Source organism: Anguilla anguilla, chromosome 11 (genome assembly GCF_013347855.1).
Source record: "Anguilla anguilla isolate fAngAng1 chromosome 11, fAngAng1.pri, whole genome shotgun sequence".
Classification (NCBI taxonomy): Eukaryota; Metazoa; Chordata; class Actinopteri; order Anguilliformes; family Anguillidae; genus Anguilla; species Anguilla anguilla.
Genome location: NC_049211.1, coordinates 25,616,282 through 25,638,392, shown reverse-complemented (window position 1 = coordinate 25,638,392; position 22,111 = coordinate 25,616,282). Strand labels below are relative to the sequence as shown.

The 22,111-nt window shown below is 45.5% G+C and overlaps 2 protein-coding genes, 1 long non-coding RNA gene and 1 other non-coding gene across 9 annotated transcripts in view; 3 read left to right on the top strand and 1 right to left on the bottom strand.

Moving 5' to 3' along the window:
- The first annotated feature begins 487 nt into the window (after positions 1-487).
- Positions 488-4,640, top strand: hsd17b10 (hydroxysteroid (17-beta) dehydrogenase 10). Its single transcript, XM_035381825.1, has 6 exons — positions 488-641; positions 1,337-1,501; positions 1,818-1,982; positions 2,271-2,399; positions 2,534-2,642; positions 2,873-4,640. Exons 1-6 carry the CDS (start codon positions 618-620, stop codon positions 3,061-3,063), a joined length of 783 nt encoding a protein of 260 aa, XP_035237716.1. The 5' UTR covers positions 488-617; the 3' UTR covers positions 3,064-4,640.
- A 759-nt stretch (positions 4,641-5,399) lies between these two features.
- On the bottom strand, positions 5,400-5,471 carry trnah-gug. Its single transcript has one exon. It is a non-coding gene; the product is annotated as a tRNA-His (tRNA).
- LOC118207786 lies at positions 5,452-9,469 on the top strand. Of its 3 annotated transcripts, none has more exons than XR_004761452.1 (4): positions 5,452-5,529; positions 6,407-6,456; positions 6,686-6,757; positions 7,319-9,469. It is a non-coding gene; the product is annotated as an uncharacterized LOC118207786 (long non-coding RNA). The 3 variants fall into 3 exon arrangements; XR_004761453.1 differs by lacking the exon at positions 5,452-5,529 and adding an exon at positions 5,633-5,887; XR_004761454.1 differs by lacking the exons at positions 5,452-5,529; positions 7,319-9,469 and adding an exon at positions 5,995-6,128 and having other exon boundaries at positions 6,686-7,302.
- Positions 9,470-12,754: 3,285 nt separating this feature from the next.
- l1cama (L1 cell adhesion molecule, paralog a) overlaps positions 12,755-22,111 on the top strand; it is a 50,398-nt gene continuing 41,041 nt past the window's right edge. For all 4 annotated transcript variants that reach the window (XM_035381794.1, XM_035381791.1, XM_035381796.1 and 1 more), the window contains exon 1: positions 12,755-12,907. The gene's annotated coding sequence lies outside the window, so the exon portion shown is untranslated. The remainder of the gene's footprint in view (positions 12,908-22,111) is intronic.

Here is a 22,111-nt window from a genome sequence, read left to right as displayed (position 1 = left end):
GGGTGACATTTCTGCTGTCGCTCAATAGATGTTTTGGTGTGTCCTTATAATTATTGAAACCTGTTAAGTATTAGGTCAGATTTCTTGAAGTGCCAGGCCTCTGAATGTTCGGACATGAGTTAAAGCAGCCATCTCTACTGTGTGTTAGACATAGCAACATTAAAGCTCTCACACATTCCAAGGAAAGATCAACTAAAATTATTTTTGTTAGACCGTGTATTGATTTGTGCACTTTGAGCTTCTGTTTCGCTAACCGTGTATTTCTACTTTCATTCGGGTATGCGTCATGGATTCTTAAGATAACTGTTACTGGTCAAGAGCAATGGATCTTTAAATCCCCTAAAAGTATGAGCTTAATGGACGTAGTTCAGTTGTTTGCATGATTCCATCGGACGACTAGCGCGTAGACGATTGTGACTGCATAAAACATAGACAGCGATGTGCATAATATGAAAAAAGCCTGTGGCCAGGCTGCATTGTTCTGCGTAACACATACGCCATCATTGTGCGACGTAAGCAGAGCTGTGCGTAGAGGAGGGTGGCGTGGAAGCGGCGCTCCTGAGTGGTTCGGTGAAAGTGTACTGAGGACCCTGACGTACGGTCGGCGGCGTGTGAAAATGGCGAACATTCGGAGTGTCAAGGTGAGAAGCCGAATGAAATAAGTTTCTATTGTGAGGAAAGCATAATGTGACTATCTTCAAGCTATTAAAGTTGTAATGTTCTATGGTGATTTGCATACATGTGCAAATGCGTCTGATAGCGACAGCAAGGTATCCAGCTCTAATAAACATCCTTCCAGGCTGTTAAGCGCTGCTTAGCTAGCGTTAGCTAACTAGCAGCAGTAGCGTTACTGCCAACTATGAACTTCTCAAATGCAGCGCTCAACAATAGGGCGGTGCATGCAACGTGTGATAAGAAGGTAGATAAGTTACATGGTTGCAGGTTTAGATTGAAGGGAAACCATTTATGTGCTATTGTTGGGTTAGCTAGGTAGGTAAGTTAGGGTCATCATGTTCATGTCTTATCCTGTATGACTGTAATAAACTGTCTTGTTTAAGCGGACGTGTTAAATGTTATGTGCGCGTCATTTACAGAATTGCCAGAATAAATCACAATGAACGATGTAATTATCTGACAGTGCGTCCAAAGAAGCGCATGCAAAAAACAAAAACACCTGTATAGCTGTGTTGTCTTTGTGTGACGTGACGTGCTGACCTTTATAATGCGGTCCTAGTTATTCTCAGCTCAAGTTGAGTTATTTTCCATGGCTCTCTGTCTGCTACATGTCCCGCCTTAAACGTTGTGCTCTCTCTTTTGTAACGTCCTCCTCTCTCAGGGTATGGTGGGGTTGGTGACGGGAGGGGCCTCGGGACTGGGGAGGGCCACGGTGGAACGGCTTGTGAATATGGGGGGCAGCGCCGTGATCCTGGACCTGCCGAGTTCGGACGGGCAGAGTGTGGCGCAGAGCCTGGGGGACCGGTGTGCCTTTGCTCCTGCGGACGTGAGTGACGCTGCCAACGCGTGCCCATCCCGCTGCAATGTCAGGATGGTCCATGGTCCCTGTGACCCTAAAGCACATGCAAAACTAAAACATGCACTATAATCATCTCTTATGAACTGCAAAGGCCAGACCGCTCGCTTGCTAAACTGCATGAATGGCCTTTTGGTCTGGTCTGGTCTGGTCTGGTCGGGGGGGGAGGGGAGGGGAGGGGAGGGGAGTATTCCATGCTGATTCACTCAGCACATTTGCACTGACAGCATAGGAGCATGGTGTTCTGAAGAAGCGATGGTGACAGTCTCCCTTTCCGTTGCTCCAGGTCACCTCAGAATCCGACGTGCGCTCTGCCGTGTCTCTTGCCCGTGAGAAGTTTGGCCGCCTGGACCTTGCAGTGAACTGCGCTGGAATCGCTGTAGCCGTCAAGACCTACAACTTCAAGAAGGACGTGCCCCACAGCCTAGAGGACTTCACCAGAGTCATTACTGTGAGTGTCTCAGACCAAGACCCACACTGCCTTCTACTGCCCCCTACTGTCCCATCCCACACACTGCCATCTACTGGCCCACACTGCCACATACTGTTCCAAACGGCTTCCCACTTTCCCACACAGCACCCCCTAGTGGCCATAATTACAAGCAACTCATGCCTTTCCTGGGAATCTTTTTGTTATATATCCCTGTCTGTTAACAACCCCTCCATTTTACTATTTGTGAGGCAGTACTGGAGAGCATGACATTATTGGGTGTTAATCCTGCGCTTACCCGTGTGTCAGGTGAATATTGCGGGCACCTTCAACGTGATACGGCTGGCAGTAGGAGAGATGGGAAAGAACGAGCCGGACGCAGATGGCCACAGGGGCTGCATCGTCAACACGGCCAGCGTGGCAGCATTCGATGGACAGGTACCCCTGAACATGCCCAGTCTTGCCTGTGGATGCCTCTTTCTTTGTCAGTTTTTGGTTACATTCAACGCATACTCAGTATCATATAGCTTTGGTTTTATTGCACACCTTCCTCTCTCTCTCTCTTTTCCTAGGTTGGTCAGGCTGCGTACTCCGCCTCCAAAGGAGGGATCGTAGGAATGACGCTCCCTATCGCCCGTGACTTGGCGCCCATGGGCATCCGCGTGGTCACCATAGCCCCTGGTCAGTTGGTGGACAAACCCGCACACAGACTTTCATACAAGGCATCTGCGCAGTCCCAGTCGCACGGCATGTCACTTTACGCACAAGTGTCCGGATGCGTGCACAGACCCACACACACACGCACACAGCGCAAACACAGACGCACAAAGAGAGATTTGCCAGCATGTGCGCAGCGGCCAGCCCTGTGCACGGTTAACCGCTCGGTCCTGTCTGTCTCCTCCCCTCCGCAGGCCTGTTCTCCACCCCTCTGCTGGCTGGCTTGCCTGAGAAGGTGCGCACCTTCCTGGCCCGCCAGGTGCCCTTCCCCTCCCGCCTGGGAGACCCCGCAGAGTTTGCGCACCTGGTGACCTCGCTGGCCGAAAACCCCATGATCAACGGGGAGGTCATCCGGCTGGACGGAGCCATCCGTATGCAGCCCTGAGAGAGAGGGAGGGGAAGGACGGAGGGAGAGAGAGAGAGAGAGAGAGAAGGGGGAGGGGAGGGGAGGGGGAGAGAGGAGTCTGGCCTGCTCCTTGGCATGTCCTCCTTTTGGAGCACGGGGTCCGGACTTTGTCATGTTATGTCTCTAGCCGATTTATTTGGAAGCTGTGCGTGAGTGCGTGTGTGGTTCTTGCGTGCTCATGTATTTGGTCAAAACTGTCGAGACTACCTCCCCAGAAATCCACAACGCCATTGGTCCTGGTGTGTGATTTGTAGAGGGCCCCATTGGTCAAGTGCATTTGCAGAGTGGAGATCCACAGCTTTCTGTTCTTAGTCCTCATGGGTTAAATGTGTGTGAGATTTGTCTGTTGGGGGAGTCCTTATCTTAAGAGGGCCAGAAGCGGATGCTCAGTAATGCTGCCAGTTGGGAATGCTACGCGTCTTTACAAACACTGGCCTGTCCACATTTCCATTCCTCTCTCTCTTTCTGCTCCCTAATTCAGTGCTGCACAGCTGCTCTGGTCTGCAGCAGTGCTGCATGGTGCCCAGTTTAATTTGGTCGGTTTTAGAGGTGGGCGTGTGCAGTGCCTTGTTTGTGCGTTCGCGGTGTGTTTTTCGGCCTCTCCCCTGATTAAGTCGATGGCCTCCTGACCCATGGTTCTGCTGTATCGTTTATCTGGAGTTTGCCTCCTCGTCCAGCCTTGCTTACCTGCGGGTCAGTCCTGACAGCGCATCTGGTGATATCTGTGCTCTAAGTGGGATAATGCATGCGTAAAATGCAGATTCATTCGGTCATCTCCCAACAAGCCCAAACAGTCCCCAATGCAGTCCATGCATTTATGACTTGCACGTAGTTATTACCAGATGTTGGTATGGTTTGCCTGAAGAGGTTGCTCTTCACTCTGTCTCCCAGCCCATCCCATAACCCTGTTCCCACACACATATTTCCCCCTACCTCTCACAGTACACATCACCCTTTCACTCTCTTCCTTGCTCCTTCCCTTTATCTCTCTCTGCCCCCATTGGCTTTCAGTCCATCCTGTTTTATGTCCCTGGCCTATGGGAGTTGAGCAGGTGGGGCATGTCTGAATATGTTCAGTGTAGTGCCTGGAGTCTTGGCCCTGTCCCCTGGGGGTCTTGTTGCCATTCAAAGCTCAGGGACTCCTTTGACCCCACAGAGTTCAGACCCCCCCTCCCCCAATCTCATATCTAATCACTCTCATGAGTCCATAATTACTAAAAAAGGGGGAAACCAAGCTATTATTAATGGCTCTGACTAGGATAACTGGCCACATCTCAGTGGTCATAGTGTTTATGATTAAACCGAATGACCACAGAACTGTATAGATGATAAATTGCTCAATCACTGGATGGGGAATAATGCTTTGGGGTACTGATGTTCTTTTGGTTGGGGAACAGTTTGACTAGCATATATTAGTGTTTATAGCTCAAAATTCTCAAATTCTCAAAGTTGAACAACCACTCGAGTTTCATTACTCAAATCTTTTATTTAAAAATGTTTATGAAATGGAAGATGTAGTTTACTGATTCACATAATAAAGAATGTTTGAGTCATCACGTTTTATTTGTAAAATTATATTTTTGAGCAATGGAAATGCAAAAGGTATTTCTGATACAGCTCTTTTTCATGTTTCTAGAAATCATGATGAACATCTTTGTAATGCATGCATTGTACATGGGGTATATAAGAATTTCTTCTGATTCATGAGTTGCTTGGGCACTATGTAATGAGTTGCAGTGAAATCCACCTCAATGCGATACGTGATTGCCAACCTTGTTTTTACCAAGTCTGGTAATTCCTTCCTAGCTGTACAAACACATAAGTACAAGTACAACGTAGAGGCTAGCGGTATAACACAAAGCTGTGAAAATGTAAGTGGTATCTTGGATGCGCACACCTTATGATTCAAATGGGCATTATCATGCACAAGATGACTTGATTCTTGACCTCTAAATTTAGAAGCCTCATGGGAACATAGTTATACACCGTGATACACCATTGCTTTTAAATGACCCTCTTGCTGCAAGAAATAGACATTGTCTATGCATTCAGACAAGTAAAGGTTTATGAGACATCCTGCTTTAATTTACCTATTTAACTGCATAGTTATAATACAAAACAGGTTTTGCTTTTGTTGAGCAAATTAACATGCTGTCCAGTGATATGAAAAACTAAAAATAATTTTAAAAATGTGTTTACTCAGTCTGATTGTCCCAATATTCAAAGTAAATTAATCCCTGCTAAATGGCGAGACATTTCCCAGCAGCTGAGAGTAAAAAAACTGCGTCCCTGCTGCCGTTTCAGGATTTTCATCCTGCCGTGACCCGGATTCGAACCGGGGTTGCTGCGGCCACAACGCAGAGTACTAACCACTATACGATCACGGCGAGCTACTGGGGACATGAAGATTATCTGTTCAGGAAAGTACTTGAAGGCACGAAGAATGTAAGCGTTTACAAATACAATTTGTGCTTACTGCGTGGCGCCTTTAAATCATTTAACGCCTTACAAGCACGACAATGTAATTTACAGTATTTTTGGCGGTAACTGAATATATATGGAATATCAAGCCCCTGCCATAGACTGTATAAAAATCATAGGCTGCATAAAAGTACACGACACGGCAGCCATTTTGTGCCAGAACGCTCATCACACATCAAAGTTTTCAAGGGGCTGATGGGAGATGTGGGAGAATCCTCGGGTTTTCAAACATGCATCAACTTCTCTAGCTCAATCTGAACTGCACCTCCCATTGTGCTCTGTGATATGTAATAGACGAGCTAACTTTTGAATGAGACAAACGGTGAGATTATTTTGTTGCCAGTTTGGGAGAAATCAAAGAACCCCTCTGCGACGATACCAATGGCTACATACCATAGATTGTATCAAAATAGCTACATACCATAACTCATCGAATTTAACCAGAAGTGATAAAAACAATCGCTTGCGGCGCACTATGTACTCAACACGTTCGGTGTTACCGATTGGCGCGTTAGGAAACGTGGACTCGACTAATCCAGATCCTTAGATTAATCGCTTCTTGGGTAAATCATTTGTAAACTTAAGAGTTGACGTTTCCTCTAACTTTTATCCACATTTACTTGTAAATTATCTTGACATTCTAGTCCTACTTTATGCGTGCTACTGGAAACATAGCTAGTGAAGTAGAACTTCGATTTAATCTACAGGAACCAATTTGCAACATTTTTCAGTGATTATATACTGGAGAACAATAACTTCTAGGGCTAGTTCAGAGAATGTCGCTAGGCTTGCGCTAGGCACGGTTGCTACATTTTACTGGAATGCATTTTCTTTCCATCAGGGGGCGATGTTGGTGTTCTACAAATAGTTGGTGTTCTGTCTTCGTTCAAGGTAACATTTTCCTCTCCTCAGTCATCCTATATATTGACCACAGATCTTTTAACACTACCTTTTATCACTAATGCTTTCAAGGCCACATACTGTCTGACTATATGACTGCTCTGTTCCGGTATATAAATACAAGTAATACAGATAAGCAGCTATCCGGTGCTACATACCTTTTGTCTAAACTCCACAGCTGTTGTATGAGTGATCTTATTTTATTTTGTGTTTCTTACAGCTATTGAAAAGGAACACTGGCGTTTATGCATGCTACAATGAGGAAACAGGATCAAGCTCTCCTCTACCCCCTGTCAGTGAACATGTATAAGAGTATGGGGTACATTCCCCAACCCCGTACAGGGTACACCCACTGCCCTCAGATGCACTGTGATAAGGCACACTTCAGAAATGCAGAGACTCACAACATGTTCTCCATACATGCATCGCACATCTTGATATAGGCCATCTCTAAGAACAGTGTGTTCTGTGTGAAAGCGAGAGGTGGGACATGGGTAAAATGAGGGAGCGTTTGATGACATTTCATTTGAATGTTTTCTCAAAGCGATTAGTGTTAAAAAATTTTCATTGTTTAATATTATTAATTCAATGCTTTGTTTTTTTAAGCTCACAAGAAATGTGAAGACACAAGAAGTCAATGTCTCAATCCATTCAGAGTCTACATGGCTGTATCAGTGCATTTGTGATATATGTTTTCTGCTGGTGAAAGCATGCTGTCTGACTATATGACTGCTCTGTTCCGGTATATAAATACAAGTAATACAGATAAGCAGCTATCCGGTGCTACATACCTTTTGTCTAAACTCCACAGCTGTTGTATGTGTGATCTTATTTTATTTTGTGTTTCTTACAGCTGTTGAAAAGGAACACTGGTGCTTATGCATGCTGCAATGAGGAAACAGGATCAAGCTCTCCTCTACCCCCTATCAGTGAAAATGTATAAGAGTATGGGGTACATTCCCCAACCCCGTACAGGGTACACCCACTGCCCTCAGATGCACTGTGATAAGGCACACTTCAGAAATGCAGAGACTCACAACATGTTCTGCATACATGCATCGCACATCTTGATATAGGCCGTCTCTAAGAACAGTGTGTTCTGTGTGAAAGTGAATGGTGGGACATGGGTAAAATGAGGGAGCGTTTGATGACATTTCATTTGAATGTTTACTCAGTGATTAGTGTTAATTGATGTTTTTTTTCTTGTTTAATATTATTAATTCAATGATTTGTTTTTTTAAGCTCACAAGAAATGGAAGACACAAGAAGTCAATGTCTCAATCCATTCAGAGTCTACATGGCTGTATCAGTGAATTTGTGATATACGTTTTCTGCTGGTGAAAGCATGCTCATAGTCAAACCACTTTTAGATACTGTGTGTATATTTACCTTCTATTTCCTGAATTGATATTTTGCAAATTTCTTTAGAAAAGTACCTCCTGAGTCTCTGCATTGTGTTTGTGTTCCACCACCAAGGTGCTTCATTTACTATTTCAGGAGAGGCCATTTCCGATTTTCCCGCTAATTTCACTTAAGAGAAAGAGAGAATCCATTATTTATGGCCATTCCGGTGAAAGTGTTCTTTGTTCCGAGCGAAGATGTGATGATGTCAGAGGTCAGCGGCGCCACGGCAGGCAATCGAGACTGATGGAGACCTGCAGGGCGGTTTTTCCGTTGACTGCGGGCGCTGAGCGGAAGAGGACACGGGATACGCGGCTTTATCGCTCTGCGGGTCGGCACTGCAGAGCAGAACTGCCCGCGTCTCCAGGACCCGCCAGCGCTCGCGGCCTGAAATTATTGCGTTGCGCTGCATGACATTATTTATTTACACTGCCAGTTTGGCGGCGGCCCTCAGTCATTACAACTTAAACAGTTTGTGCATGAATACGGGTCGAATGATTTAATCAATGATTTAAAGCTGTAGGTTAACCTCCGCGTCCGTGGGCGGGGCCGGAGTGCCCTCTCTGCTCTGCATGAATCTCGGTTTAAAAGCCCAGACTTTCACTCGCGTAACACGTGCTGGCGCGGGACGAGAGCGGAGCTGCTCTTTGTGCTGTTTTTAGTAAAAGGAGAGCTGAGTCTGAGGGTGACTCTCCTCTCCTCGTTTGTAAATTCAAAAACAGCCAGACACCATCACTCTGCAGTGGCACCCTACCGATTATCAAAATCGAATGCAAATTCAGATAAGCTTCCCTGGCAAGACAATGATCCCATCATTTAAGGGCGCTGGTCTTTGTCCATGAGCCAGAATACTATTAGCTTAATACGATGTTGATTTATTTCAGTTGTCTGCATAAACGTCTGTTGTTCAAGGCAAGTGGGAAGAAAAGAAATATGCTTCTGTACTGTTCTGGAATTATTGGCAGAGGTGGATCCACGAAGAGCTGCTTGATTAGTCTAACTGGTTTAATGGCCTTAATTGGTGAAATGGATTTAATTTCTTTCTCCATAATTGCTGTACGCTTTTAACCCTTTCCTGCAAAGTGACTCTGCACCTCGGCAGGTCTGCCCCTTTGGCTCTTTCTGCGTGTTTGTGCAGGACGACCTGCTGCAGACCGCCATGGGACCGCCTGCCAAGCCTGTTATAACGTTTGGCTCATTTCCTGTGGCATCCTATCGTGGATTGCATTTACTGTGCTTTATGCCTGGGGTGCGTTTTAGTCAGGGAATGGAGAGCATGCATTTGGATCCTCTATTCATTTTGAATCCATAAATATCGACTTATCAGATTTCTCATAGAATATCAGAAAGGTTCGTTGAGCTTTTTTTTTTTTTTACTTCAGTAACAGAAGCTGTGGTTTGTCCGTGGCTCACTCTTGGATGAAAGGCTCAAGTCATTTGCTGAAAGTTGAAAAGTAGGATGAAGGAGCTCCAGAATTTAGCACAGCGTTTTCCTTCCTTTGAAACCAAAGGGAAGAGGGTTAAAGGGTTTGTTCAGTGTTTATCTCGTCACACAGCAAATGTGGTCCTATCTTTAATATTTTAAATAAAGTGCATGAACATCTCCAATCTCACCAGTTCAAGATTTTCTCACTCAGTATCATAGACAGTCTCAGGTCAAGTTCTCATAAACACACATGCAGCATGCACACAGAGACAAACACACACATACACGCACATGCACACACACACTACATGGCCAAAAGTATGTGGACACCTGAACATCATCCCCATATGTGCTTGTTGAAAATCTCATTCCAAAATCATGGGTGTTAATATGGATAGTTGGTCCCCCCTTTGCTGCTGTAACAGCCTCCACTATTCTGGAAGGCTTTCCACTAGATTTTGGAACATGGTTTCAGGGATTTCCTTCCATTCAGCCACACGAACATTCATGAGGTCTTGCACAGATGTTAGGCGATGAGGCCTGGCTCGCAGTTGGCGTTCCAATTGACCCCAAAGTGGTTCGATGGGGTAGAGTCCAGGGCTTTGTGCAGGCCAGTCATGTTCTTCCACACCAACTCATGAATGAATTTATTTATGGACCTTGCTTTGTGCACAGTTGCATTAATAGGAAACAGGAAAGGACAAACTGTTGCCACAATGTTGGAAGCACAAAATGCTTTAGAATGTCATTGTATGCTGTGGCATTTTAGATTTCCCCTTGCTGGAACTAAGGGGCCTAGCCCAAACCATGAAAAGAAGCCCCAGACCATTATTCCTCCTTCATCAAACTTTACTGTTGGCTCTATGCATTTGGGTAGGTAGCGTTCTCCTGGCTTTCACCAAACCCAGATTCGTCCGTCAGACTGCCAGATAGTGTAGCGCGATTCATCACTCCAGAGAACATGTTTCCACTGCTCCCCAGAGTCCAATGTTGATGTGCTTTGCACCACTCCACTCGACGCTTGGCGTGGCACATGATGATCTATGGCTTGTGTGCAGCTGCTCGGCCATGGAAACCCATTTCTTGAAGCTCTCAATGAACAGTTCTTGTGCTGATGTTGCTACCAAAGGCAGTCTGGAACCCCGTAGTGAGTGTTGCAACCGAGGCCAGGCAATTTTTGCGAGCTACTCGCTTCAGCACTCTGCAGTCCTGTTCTGTGAGCTTGTGTGGCCTACCGTTTCGCTGCTGAACTGTGGTTGCTCCTAGACATTTACACTTCACAATAAGAGCACTTACAGTGACCGGAGCAGAAATTTGACAAACTGATTTGTTGGAAGGGTGGCAATCCTATGACAGTGCCACGTTGAAAGTCACTAAGCTCTTCAGTACGACCTGTTCTATTACCAATGTTTGTCTAGTATGGCTGCATGTTTGCTTTTATGTGCCTGTTAGTAGTGGGTGTGGCTGAAGTAGCCAAACCCACTAATTAGAAGGGGTGTCCTCATACTTTTGGCCATGTGGTATACATATATGCACACACACACACACACACACACACCATGCATAGAAGAGAGGTGCTTAGCAGAGACTGTGCATGGTGGGGGTCAGTGATAGGATGAATGTGTTCTGAATAGAGATGTTCTGCTTTACCCCACTGCTGTTTGACCTGCTGTTTTACATTTGCCTTTAACCTTTTAAATAAGATACCCCACCCCCCCCTCCCCCCCACCTGCCCGCCCGCCTGCCTGCCTGCCTCTCTCGCTCTTTCTTTCTCCCTCTTCCCCTCCCCTTTCCCTCATCTCTCTCCTTTTTATCTCTTTTATTTTCCATCTCACGCTGTCCGCACAGAACCAAGACCATGCTGAGACACACACACACACACACACGCACACATATACACACACACACACACACACACACAAGAACACCCATCAGACAACAGCGGAGTCTCATCTGGTCTACATCAGGAAACATGAATGTTAATTAAGTAATGCACAAGTGTTTGTGTGTGTGTGTGTGTGTGCGCGCATGCACTGTGTGCACATTTGTGTTTTGCATTAATTACTCTTTGCATTCCATGATTATATTATCGTTTTTCTCTGTATGTGCCTGTATTGAGGGTGATTTGCATGGTGTCATTTATCCAGGTGGGTATTTTACTGAGTCAGAAGTGCTGCGTTAGGCTCATTTAGCGCCACACCCTTAAATATACTGCTCTGTACTCACTCACACCCCAATATATACCACTCTGTGTTCACTCACACCCCAATATATACCACTCTGTGTTCACTCACACCCCAATATATACCACTCTGTGTTCACTCACACCCCAATATATACCACTCTGTGTCCACTCACACCCCAATATATACCAATCTGTGTTCACTCACACCCCAATATATACCACTCTGTGTTCACTCACACCCCAATATATATCACTCTGTGTTCACTCACACCCCAATATATACCACTCTGTGTTCACTCACCCCAATATATATCACTCTGTGTTCACTCACACCCCAATATATACCACTCTGTGTTCACTGTCACTCTGGAATATTTCCCTCTGTTTTCACTGTTGTGCTTGCAGTGTTGGTGGATTCTTGGACCACTGCACATACTCACCTGTTGTCAGGTTGTGAGAGGCGTGGTCCTGCTGCCAATCACAGGAAAGGGGGAGGCATCACGTCTGTGACTGTGTGAGAGAGAGAGGCCAAATCCCATGCAAACCCGAGTTTGTTTGCATATGGGTGTTTTGCACAGGGCGGGAGGGGATCCTGTCAGTTCCTTCGGTGAGCCCGCAGCGCTGGAGCGTCTGCGGTTCTGTGCTCTGCTCCCTGGAAGACCGGCGCTGTCCTGCTCCGCGCGGCATGGTGCCGCGTGACCGCCAGGTAGCTCACTTTCACTTGCAGTGCGGCACTGCGGAGAGGTTAGTGCTGTGATTGAGGAGTTCAATTTAAGGAGAGCGAGCTGAATTATTTATGCGCTGTGCGCCGTATACCGGGCAGTCAGAGGGACGGATCGGCGCGGAAGGCTAAATACTCTTTTCAGAGCTTTCCGGAAATAGCAGACGAAGGGGAAGCTTTGCCTGAACTGTGTGGAAGTCACGCCCGGAGAGAAGAATTAGAATTACAATTTTGATGAAAAGACGCCAATGGGATGGGCGATTGTACAGGCTGTGGAAATATGTTTCTTTGTGGAGATTCACCTGTTAGACCTTTACTGACCTGTGGCATAGTCATTTAAAAGCCAAGTGGCTAAGAGAAGGGTCAGCCATCACTGTCAGAGAACCAAAGGGGGAGGGGGGGTGGAAAAGCAGCCAAGAGCAAGAGTGAGAAGAGAAAGAGTGTGTATGAGAGAGAGAGAGAGAGAGAGAGAGAGGGGGTTGATGATGTCACCTCTACCCAGCAGCGAATCAGAGCAAGGGGGGGGGGGGGGAGGAGGGAGGGAGGGTGTGTTTCCAGTATCACTGCAGCATCAGCGTAGAACCACGGATGAAATCTGTGTATCACAGAGGAAGGCAGGACGTGCAGAGAAAGAGAGAGAGAGAGAGGCAGGAAGAAGCAGGTGCACAGGGAGAAGGGGGAACAGGTCCGACGCTCCGCAGCTGCTAAGGTGAGGCTGAAGCATCCCTGCGGATCTGTCTGTTGCTCTTGTGTCAGTGAGCGCGCCCGTACCTGAGGGAACACACCTTGCTGCAATTTGCCAATAGCTGCATGTCGCAGTAGGCAAAAGGTATGGTGGGTTACTGTGGAGCGAGTTAAATATGACTATGTGCTTTTGCTGATTGCTTAACTTAGTGAAAAGGGAAAGAAGAGAAAAAGCACTGTCCTGTATATGAGCTGGAATGTGCATGACTAAAGATGTGTGAATATAGGGGATTCTTTCATATGTGCAAATTAGGACTTGTGCTTCTTATAATACTGAACGCTGGACCTATAAGTTATTCTTACATACATTTTATCTTGTTATTTGATGGTCTGAATATTGAATGTGAATCTAACGTGAGTGGAAATTGTATATTTTGTTAATGTTTGTTTATTGTAATGTGAAGCCAAAAGAAAACAAATTTCCACCTAGTGTGCACAATAAAAGTCTGAAGTCTAAAAGTCTAAGGTCTATACACCAAAATGCTCTAAAATAAACATTGTATTGCCTATCCTCCAGGGATGTTTTGCCCTCCTGAGTGTAGAAATCTCTCCATGTTGCATGTCATAAAGAATCCTTATTGCCCTCAACAGAGAGTGGTCATTTTCCACAACAGTCACCATAATGTCATGATCTTACATCAAGTCAGATATTGTAAATGAAAAATGCCATCATAGTTAGCACACTATAACTGATCTGTTTAAATACTACTGAATATCATGAATATTTTTGCAGGGTTTCAGGATTGGGAGCATAGCTATTGGTAATTATGATTACTGTTATTATCGTAGGTGATAACAGCTATGGTGGCATTCATTATAGTTGGGCTATTGACATTTTATCTGTTTTTGAGGAAATTGCTAAATTATATTGTTTAAAAAAAAGAGAACTCAATGAAATGATGAATAGCCTATTTAATTGTGGCTGAGTCAGTGGCTGGCTCTTAGTGATCAGTTAAGAGATCTTCCAGTGGAAACAGGCTCTGGAGAGATGCTCCTTTAGAGCTGAACATGCAACAGGGTATTGTGTGTGTTCAATGGAACTATGCCTGTGTAGCCCCAGGTGTGTTCATTCCTACAGTGGGTTTTTGAATTCTGTAATAATGTCATGCACGTTTGCGTGTTGTTATTTTGGCGCATTTTAATGTCAGTTTGCTTGTGCAGTAGTGTGTAGATAATGTATATTACTGGTGAAATGCCATGATATGATGTGGTTCACGTTTAGCTTATTTGTGCTTGTTTAGTGTTCACATTTCTCATAACGCGCATGCGCATGCAGGGAGCTGGCATTAGTGACTGCTCTCGCTCTTTATGCTGAAGAAGCAGGTTGTGGGGGTTAGAAAACGTCACGTTATCATAAGGCCACAGGTTTGTGTCCAGGGCGGGGCCCTTCCATTTCAACCTCAGGCAAAAGCGCTTCACCTGCTCTGTGTCAGCAGTTATCCAGCGCAGTACATGCTCTTTGTCTGTAGCCCTGCATAGGGGCATCTGCTCGACAAATTAACAGTGTGATGGAGCAAATGCCAGGTCTGTGTGTGTGTGTGTGTGTGCCTGTGCATGTGTGTCTGTTGTGTGTGGGAGAGTGTGTTTGTGCATGCATGTTATTGTGTGTGTTTGTGTGTGTAAGTGTATTTGTGTGTCTGGGCATATGAGGGTATGTGTGTGGAAAGCATGTGTTTGTGTGTGTATTTATGTGTGTATTTGTGGCAGCGTGTGCCTGCATGTGCGTGTGTGTGTATATGTCTGTGTGTGAGTATATGTTTTGTACTGTCAGTATGTGTGCATTAGTGTGTGAGTGTATTTCATTAGTGTTTTAGTGAGTATTGAGTGTGTATGTATGAGAGTATGTTTGTGTATGAGTATGTGAGTGCATTTTCATTAGTGTTGTAGTGAGTATGAGTGTTTATGTGTGAGCGTATGTGTTGTGTATGAGTATGTGAGTGTATGTGTGTGAATGTGTGCGCGCTGTGATTTGATAGGTTTATTGGTGTTGATTTAAGGTGCTCTCCTGCAGTGTCTGGTTCCACAGCCCATTTCTGTCTGCTTGGAGATCCTCTCATCCTTTCTGCTCCTTTCTTACACCATAACCTCACCTAGACAGTGTCATTTTCACTGGAAAAATGATCCATCATGGGGTGTGTGTGTGTGTGTGAGAGAGAGAGAGTGGGAGAGAGAGAGGGAGAGATGCAGTGTCATCTGTTTTGGACCACAGTTGGAGAGGTTCTGCAGAAAGCTACATAACTGCGGGGGGGGGGGGGGGGGGGGGGGGTTGTAGACAGACAAGAGTGGGATGGATTAAGATTAAGAACAAGGGCGGAAAAAAACTATTACATTTAAGCTATCTATTTTCTTCCTTTTTATTATATATTTTCTCAGTTGTTATGCGTTATTTCAAAATGTGCTCTGTGTATACTCTTCATGCCAACAGAGAAATTTAGATTTGAATTGAAAATGAAGAGAGGTGGGAGTGCTGACATCAGGAAAGAGTTTTCATACGGGCAGGTGTGCACACGCTGCAGTTTCTATAATACAGTAGATCTCACAGCGCACCGTTCGGTTGGGGAGATAACGCAGAAGACTGTGCAGTCGAAGAGTTAACGCAGTGGACAGTGGGGTTGGTGGTGAGTTAACATAGTGGACTGTGGGGTTGGTGAATTAACACTGTGGACCATGGGGTTGGTGAGTTAGCTGGAGTACAGTTGGAGTTGTTGCTTTTGTAGGCCAAAAGAGTTAGCTCATGTTAGGTCTTGCTGCTCTGATTCAAAGCACTGTAAAATAACATCTGATCTCAGTACAGCATACAGTTCTGCTAAACCATACTCCTGTACTAGCGGCTGATCTGAGTACATTCCTTTCCACTCCTACCGGGACAGTAATGTGGAACTGTGATTCCCTGTTTCCACACCAGACTGTGCCACTGAGGTTCAGAGGGGCCACATGACCAGGCTCCAATGGGACTCATGAATATAATGAACTTAATCTCAGGGCCCCCTCCTCAGTTCCACTGTTCCACTTCAGCGCGTCAGTAATGAGTTCTACTGATATTGCGTTACAAAGTGTCAGTACGGATCTCTCCTTATTTAAATCTGAGCTGTATTAGTACTGTTTGCTCCTTGTAGTACAGTGCAGTCTCAGTACTGATCCATCCCTATGTAAAACTGTAGTGTTTCAGTATTGGTCTTTCCATGTGTCAGGCACATTGTCAGTACTGACCTCTTCTTATTTTAAGCTGTGGTGTGTCAGTACTGATCTGTCCCTTTGTAAAATTGTAGTGTGTAGGTACAGACCACCTGTGTGTCAGTACATGTTTCCTTATTGTCAGTACTGGTCCCTTCTTATGTTACAGTACAGGCTGTCAGTACTGAACTCCCCTTATTTAAACTGCTGTGTGTCAGTACTGATCTCTCCTAAAGCTATGTCTCCCTGCTGTGTGTCAGCACTGACCACTCCTTGCAATATCTTGCCGTGCGCAGTGTCAGTACTGCAGCTGGACAGGCCCACAGTGGCTGGGGAGCAGGATGTGCCCTGTCTCTCTTTGCATCAATAATTCTCTCGCACGGGTGTTAAATTGTGTCTGTCACCAAATTATTTATATCCACACTACATCGTTTTAGACAGTGGACACGCGGAACTATGCTCGATCTTTTTCGTCAGAGCTGTCACGGGCTAAAGGTGCGCGTGCGTTTGAAGTAGCTTTGATGGGCGAGATTGTCCACTTCAGCAGCGTGTAGAAGTGCGCAATTAGTGCTGCAGAGGTTGGCTCACTGACTGCCATAATTAGGGCTGTCTTATTCTCTAATTGTATCCAGCGTGACAGGATTGTGGCCACAGAGCAGCGGAGTTTAGTCTTTCCAGCAAAGCTGTGTTTGAATTGTGCAGGATGAAAGGAGCTTTGGGCTGGGGGATGTTTACACTGGAGAAAGGCCGAGGCTTCATGTGCTCCAGTAATATATGAGCTCTCTGACACGCCGAGCGTGAGCGAGGGGGAGGAGCGGGAGAGACACACAAGGTCACTGTCCGGAGGAGAGAGAGAGGGTGGGAAAAGAGAGAGAAGATTGAAGGATGGAAGGAGAGAGAATTAAATGAGTGGGAATTCACAGCTGTCACCATTGGGAGCTTGAAAACCAGCGGGGAACCCGCTGCTAATTCGTTTGGTTTGGGACGGGACCCATATTTTTTGTCATTTAGTCATGAAATGATCATGTCAAACACATTTTAAGAATGTTCAGAATTTAGAAATTTTGAGTTTTGAAAAGCTAGATTCATAAAAATACAGTGCAGGTTATTTTTGATACTTGCAGAAGTTTCTGATGAAACAGCTGGCTTGGCATTTACAGATATAGGGTTAGGTTTACATTGTTAGGTATAAATGTTTGTGGTCTAATGCAAAAAAAAAAAAAAAACTCCATAGCAGCTTGTACTGCAATGTTATGTTTATAGAGCCTGTGCATGCAATGTAAGCAGATTCATTTTATAGCATTTATTCGCAATTACAAACTTGAATATCAGTTTCCATATTACGCTGGTGCTTCTTTACTTGTACACCGCAGTCTCAAGTTGCATGTGTCACAGTTCATAGTTAATTCAATAGTTGTTGTGTGTAAATCATTCGTTCCCATTGCATGTGTTTTGCCGTGGAGAGCTGCGGCAATGCAAATGCTGGATTTCTGGTGCCGGTAAATCCGGTTCAGATTTGAATCCGAAGCAGGGACAGCAGCGGTGGTGAGGCAGGAGGAGAGGCGGAGAGACACAGCACATTACAGAGCATGAAAGAGTGCAGAGTCCATTAATGGAGAGAGAGAGGATTTAATGAAGTTATGAAACAGGATGTGGGCCGGTGTAGAAGGAGAGGGAGAGGACTGACCGGTAAAGGAGTGTGAAAGGAGTGTCTACGGGGAGGGGAGGGGAGGGGACGGGAGGGGGCTGCTTTAAATTTTCGATCCCGGCTGTGTTTGGACAGGCTCTCCTGTAGCTCACACCTGGGATGGCAGACAAAGGCTCAGGCTGACAGCCCGGGCGTGCTTCTCTGCCGGGCCCTGAGCCTGTGCAGCGCTGCTTAAGGCCAATCAGAGGGGCCCCTTCAGGGGGTCACATGCTGCTCCGCTCCAGGGTCAAATGGAGTGGATTCTCACATATATGCACCCCCACCCCAAACCCTACCCGCGCCCACCAGCAATGTTTTCACTGTCAGGCAACACGCCCCAGTGTCAGACACACACATGCGCACACACACACTCACATGCCCTCTTGCAAATACACACAGACATTCTCACACACAAATACACAGACATTCTCACACACAAATACACACACACATACACACTCACATGCCCTTACGCAAATACACAGACATTCTCACACAAATTCACACACACATACACACTCACATGCCCTAACACAAATACACACATACATGCTCACACACAAATACACACAGACATTCTCACACACAAATACACACACACATATACACTCACATGCCCTCACGCAAATACACACAGACATGCTTTCACATAAACTCAGACAGACATGCACTCTTACAAGCACACATACTCACACACACACAGGTACACACATAGACACGCATGCAGACTCCAATCCTGCAGATGGGCTCCAAAACATCTCAGACAAATGTACTAATTCCACTAATTAGAATATAGTAGATAACCTCATTAACACCTTCAATTAACACCCGTGCTCAGCATGAATCTGGGAGATAATCACATTAATTAAGACCTCAGTGAGGCAGCCGTCAAGGCGGGCCTCACAGCAGTGAGCATTTAAGAACAGCCCAAACAATAGCGTGACACCCAACACAACAACACACGCCAGCAGACAGCCCAAACAATAGCGTGACACCCCACACAACGACACACGCCAGCAGACAGCCCAAACAATAGCGTGACACCCCACACAACGACACACGCCAGCAGACAGCCCAAACAATAGCGTGACACCCCACACAACAACACGCCAGCAGACAGCCCAAACAATAGCGTGACACCCAACACAACGACACACCAGCAGACAGCCCAAACAATAGCGTGACACCCAACACAACGACACACCAGCAGACAGCCCAAACAATAGCGTGACACCCCACACAATGACATGCCAGCAGACAGCCCAAACAATAGCGTGACACCCAACACAAAACACGCCAGCAGACAGCCCAAACAATAGCGTGACACCCAACACAACAACACACGCCAGCAGACAGCCCAAACAATAGCGTGACACCCAACACAACAACACACGCCAGCAGACAGCCCAAACAATAGCGTGACACCCAACACAACGACACGCCAGCAGACAGCCCAAACAATAGCGTGACACCCAACACAACGACACGCCAGCAGACAGCCCAAACAATAGCGTGACACCCAACACAACAACACACGCCAGCAGACAGCCCAAACAATAGCGTGACACCCAACACAACGACACACGCCAGCAGACAGCCCAAACAATAGCGTGACACCCCACACAACGACACGCCAGCAGACAGCCCAAACAATAGTGTGACACCCAACACAACGACACACGCCAGCAGACAGCCCAAACATCCGCAACCAGAAAACCTGCATTTGCGCCGCTAGACAGACATTTTCCGCTTGGAGAAAATATTTTTCCGACCCTCTTTAAATATTTTCAAAAAGATTGATGGTTTTTTCATTTGGTCCATAGACTGCTTTTTCTTGAGGACATTTTTAAATCTAAAACATATATTGCATAAGACAACAACATTAACCAAAGGCATTGTGAGGAAAACAGATTGTTTTGGTATTTTTTTAAATGTTAGCTTGAAAAAGATAAAAGTACATTACAAATACAATTAATCATTTTCCATTTTCCCCCAACATTTGCTTAAATTTTTCTTTATTATCTGTGAGGCATTTTATAACAAGCTGATTAAAAATGGTCTTTTATAAAAAATGAAGGTTTGTTGGCTGGCTGATTGGAGATGTTTGAAACTCTGGTACATTGTGTAGCTGGAGCGGATTAACCCTGGGAGTGTTTACCCAGAGTCAGGTGGATTCCAGTCAGACTGGGCCCTGCCTACAGGAAGTGCGCTCAGGCCTTTTATAAACAGAGAGACCGAGGTCATGTGACATCTTGTGACAAGATGGCGACACGCCCATATAAGCATATTCCCAATATAAAAATGCATCAATGATTTCAGTCACACGTGCACAGACAGTAGTAATGACCCCAGTACAGTGGGATACATTTTACTGCAGAAGTCTCTGAAGAGCAGTTTTCATTGGAACGTCACTAAGTGGTTCTGTTTTTGGGGCTCCTGGGTGGAGTATCCCACTGAGGCTCATGGGTAAACCGCAGGGGTCTGTGCTGCAGCCCCAGGTAGAATCTGACCGGGTGTCCCATGAGGCCACCCAAAATTTACCCGGGAGAAATTGTCTCACTGTGCCTCATTGCGCTATAGTGGCTCCCCTGCTGACAGTCCTCTGAAATCTGCTCATTCAGGGGTCTACAGTCCTCTGAAATCTGCTCATTCAGGGGTCTACAGTCCTCTGAAATCTGCTCATTCAGGGGTCTACAGTCCTCTGAAATCTGCTCATTCAGGGGTCTACAGTCCTCTGAAATCTGCTCATTCAGGGGTCTACAGTCCTCTGAAATCTGCTCATTCAGGGACCTACAGTCCTCTGAAACCTGCTAAGTCAGGGGTCTCTGTTTGGTTATTCCAAATGGGGTGAAATGGGTGGGGCTTCGTCCAATCGCGTTTTAGTTCAGTTAAAGGTAAACAGAAGAGATTTTATAGATTTTATTGAACTTTACTTTGAGTGAGCATCACTCTGAAGGGCATCACAGATCTTTGTTAGCCATAAACCATTAAAATAACATGTCAACACAATGCACAGCAATATGATGTAAGAGAGTGTGGGAATTAAGTCAGAGTGATAAACATTATCTTAAAATTAATACTCTAACAGCCTTTATGGCTAACTGCAAAATTGTATGTTTTCGTATTTTTTCATATGTTGATTAATAGACAAGATGTTTAAAAAATAATTTGTTTTTGTAAAAATGAGTCAGTTTGTGTTGGAAAATGATTTGGCGATGTACTGTTGTTCACTGTAATGCCAATAATGCTTATTTTATGAGAGATATTTTCGGATTTTCTGGAAGGTTTGGAACAGTTTTTTTAAAACATGCCAAAGAGAATTTGTGCCCTTGTACTTTTGTTGGAAAACAGAATTGGCTAGTGTCTCTCTTTCTCAGCTCCTGTAAAATATGTAGATTCACCTAACCCAGTGACTAAACTGACTGCTTAGTCAGACCAGATCAGCGGAAAATATGAAGACAATAACAAAAACACTACTGCGTCAGAGTGTGTAGTCATGGAAAACACTGCAATGTACTGTACTGAACCTGAATGAAGTCTGTCATCATGCCATAAATATTTACTGCTAAATGTATGTGTGTGCTCATGTGTGTGCATCTGTGCGTATGTGTGTGTGTGCATACGCACGTGTGAGTGTGTGCGCACGTGCGTGTGTATGGGTGTTTGTGATATATTAATTCACGGTAGATTAGAGCGTATGGTTGAGGTGTACATTGGGGTAAATGATCCACTAATAATCTGGTAATTTAATATCACCCATTGTGCTTTCCACTGTAACCAAGAGACCCTGTGCATAGCTATACATTATTGGAGCTCTGTATGAGCATGTCTAAAACAGGACACCATAATCAGTAGCAGACAGGAATTTAGTGCAGTGTAAATATGTGATAAAACAATCATACTACTGCAGACATGCATATACACATGATTGTGATCTCAAGGAACTATAATAACCAAAATGGATGTACTGTATATAGGTCTTAGTTGGGAATTAAAGTAACCTTGTTGACCTCCATCACTGTTGAATTTGTTTTTTAAAAGGGACAAGTTTTATTCTTTCCATTTTGGTGTAGACCCCGCGGGACTCCTTTGCGAGCCCCAGTTTAGGATGCCCCGCTCTAAGCATTTCGGTTTCTCAGACCCCCTTGCGGGAAATCAGGGCCCCCCTCCCGCGGCTGTGTACTTACATTCAGGCTCGGTGCCCTGACGCGTTCCTCTGACAGGTCCCGGTCTGTGCCCACCCCCCCACCCCCCACCCCAGCCTTGCTTTACACCCCGCTGACACTTGGAGTGTGCGGGGCGTGGGGC

Bases quoted from the DNA above. Each gene is read 5' to 3' on its own strand.
- hsd17b10 (XM_035381825.1), top strand. From the start codon at position 618: ATGGCGAACATTCGGAGTGTCAAG. The intron at 1,502-1,817 runs GTGAGTGACGCT...CCGTTGCTCCAG, and splicing joins GTGCCTTTGCTCCTGCGGAC to GTCACCTCAGAATCCGACGT. The intron at 2,400-2,533 runs GTACCCCTGAAC...CTCTTTTCCTAG, and splicing joins TGGCAGCATTCGATGGACAG to GTTGGTCAGGCTGCGTACTC.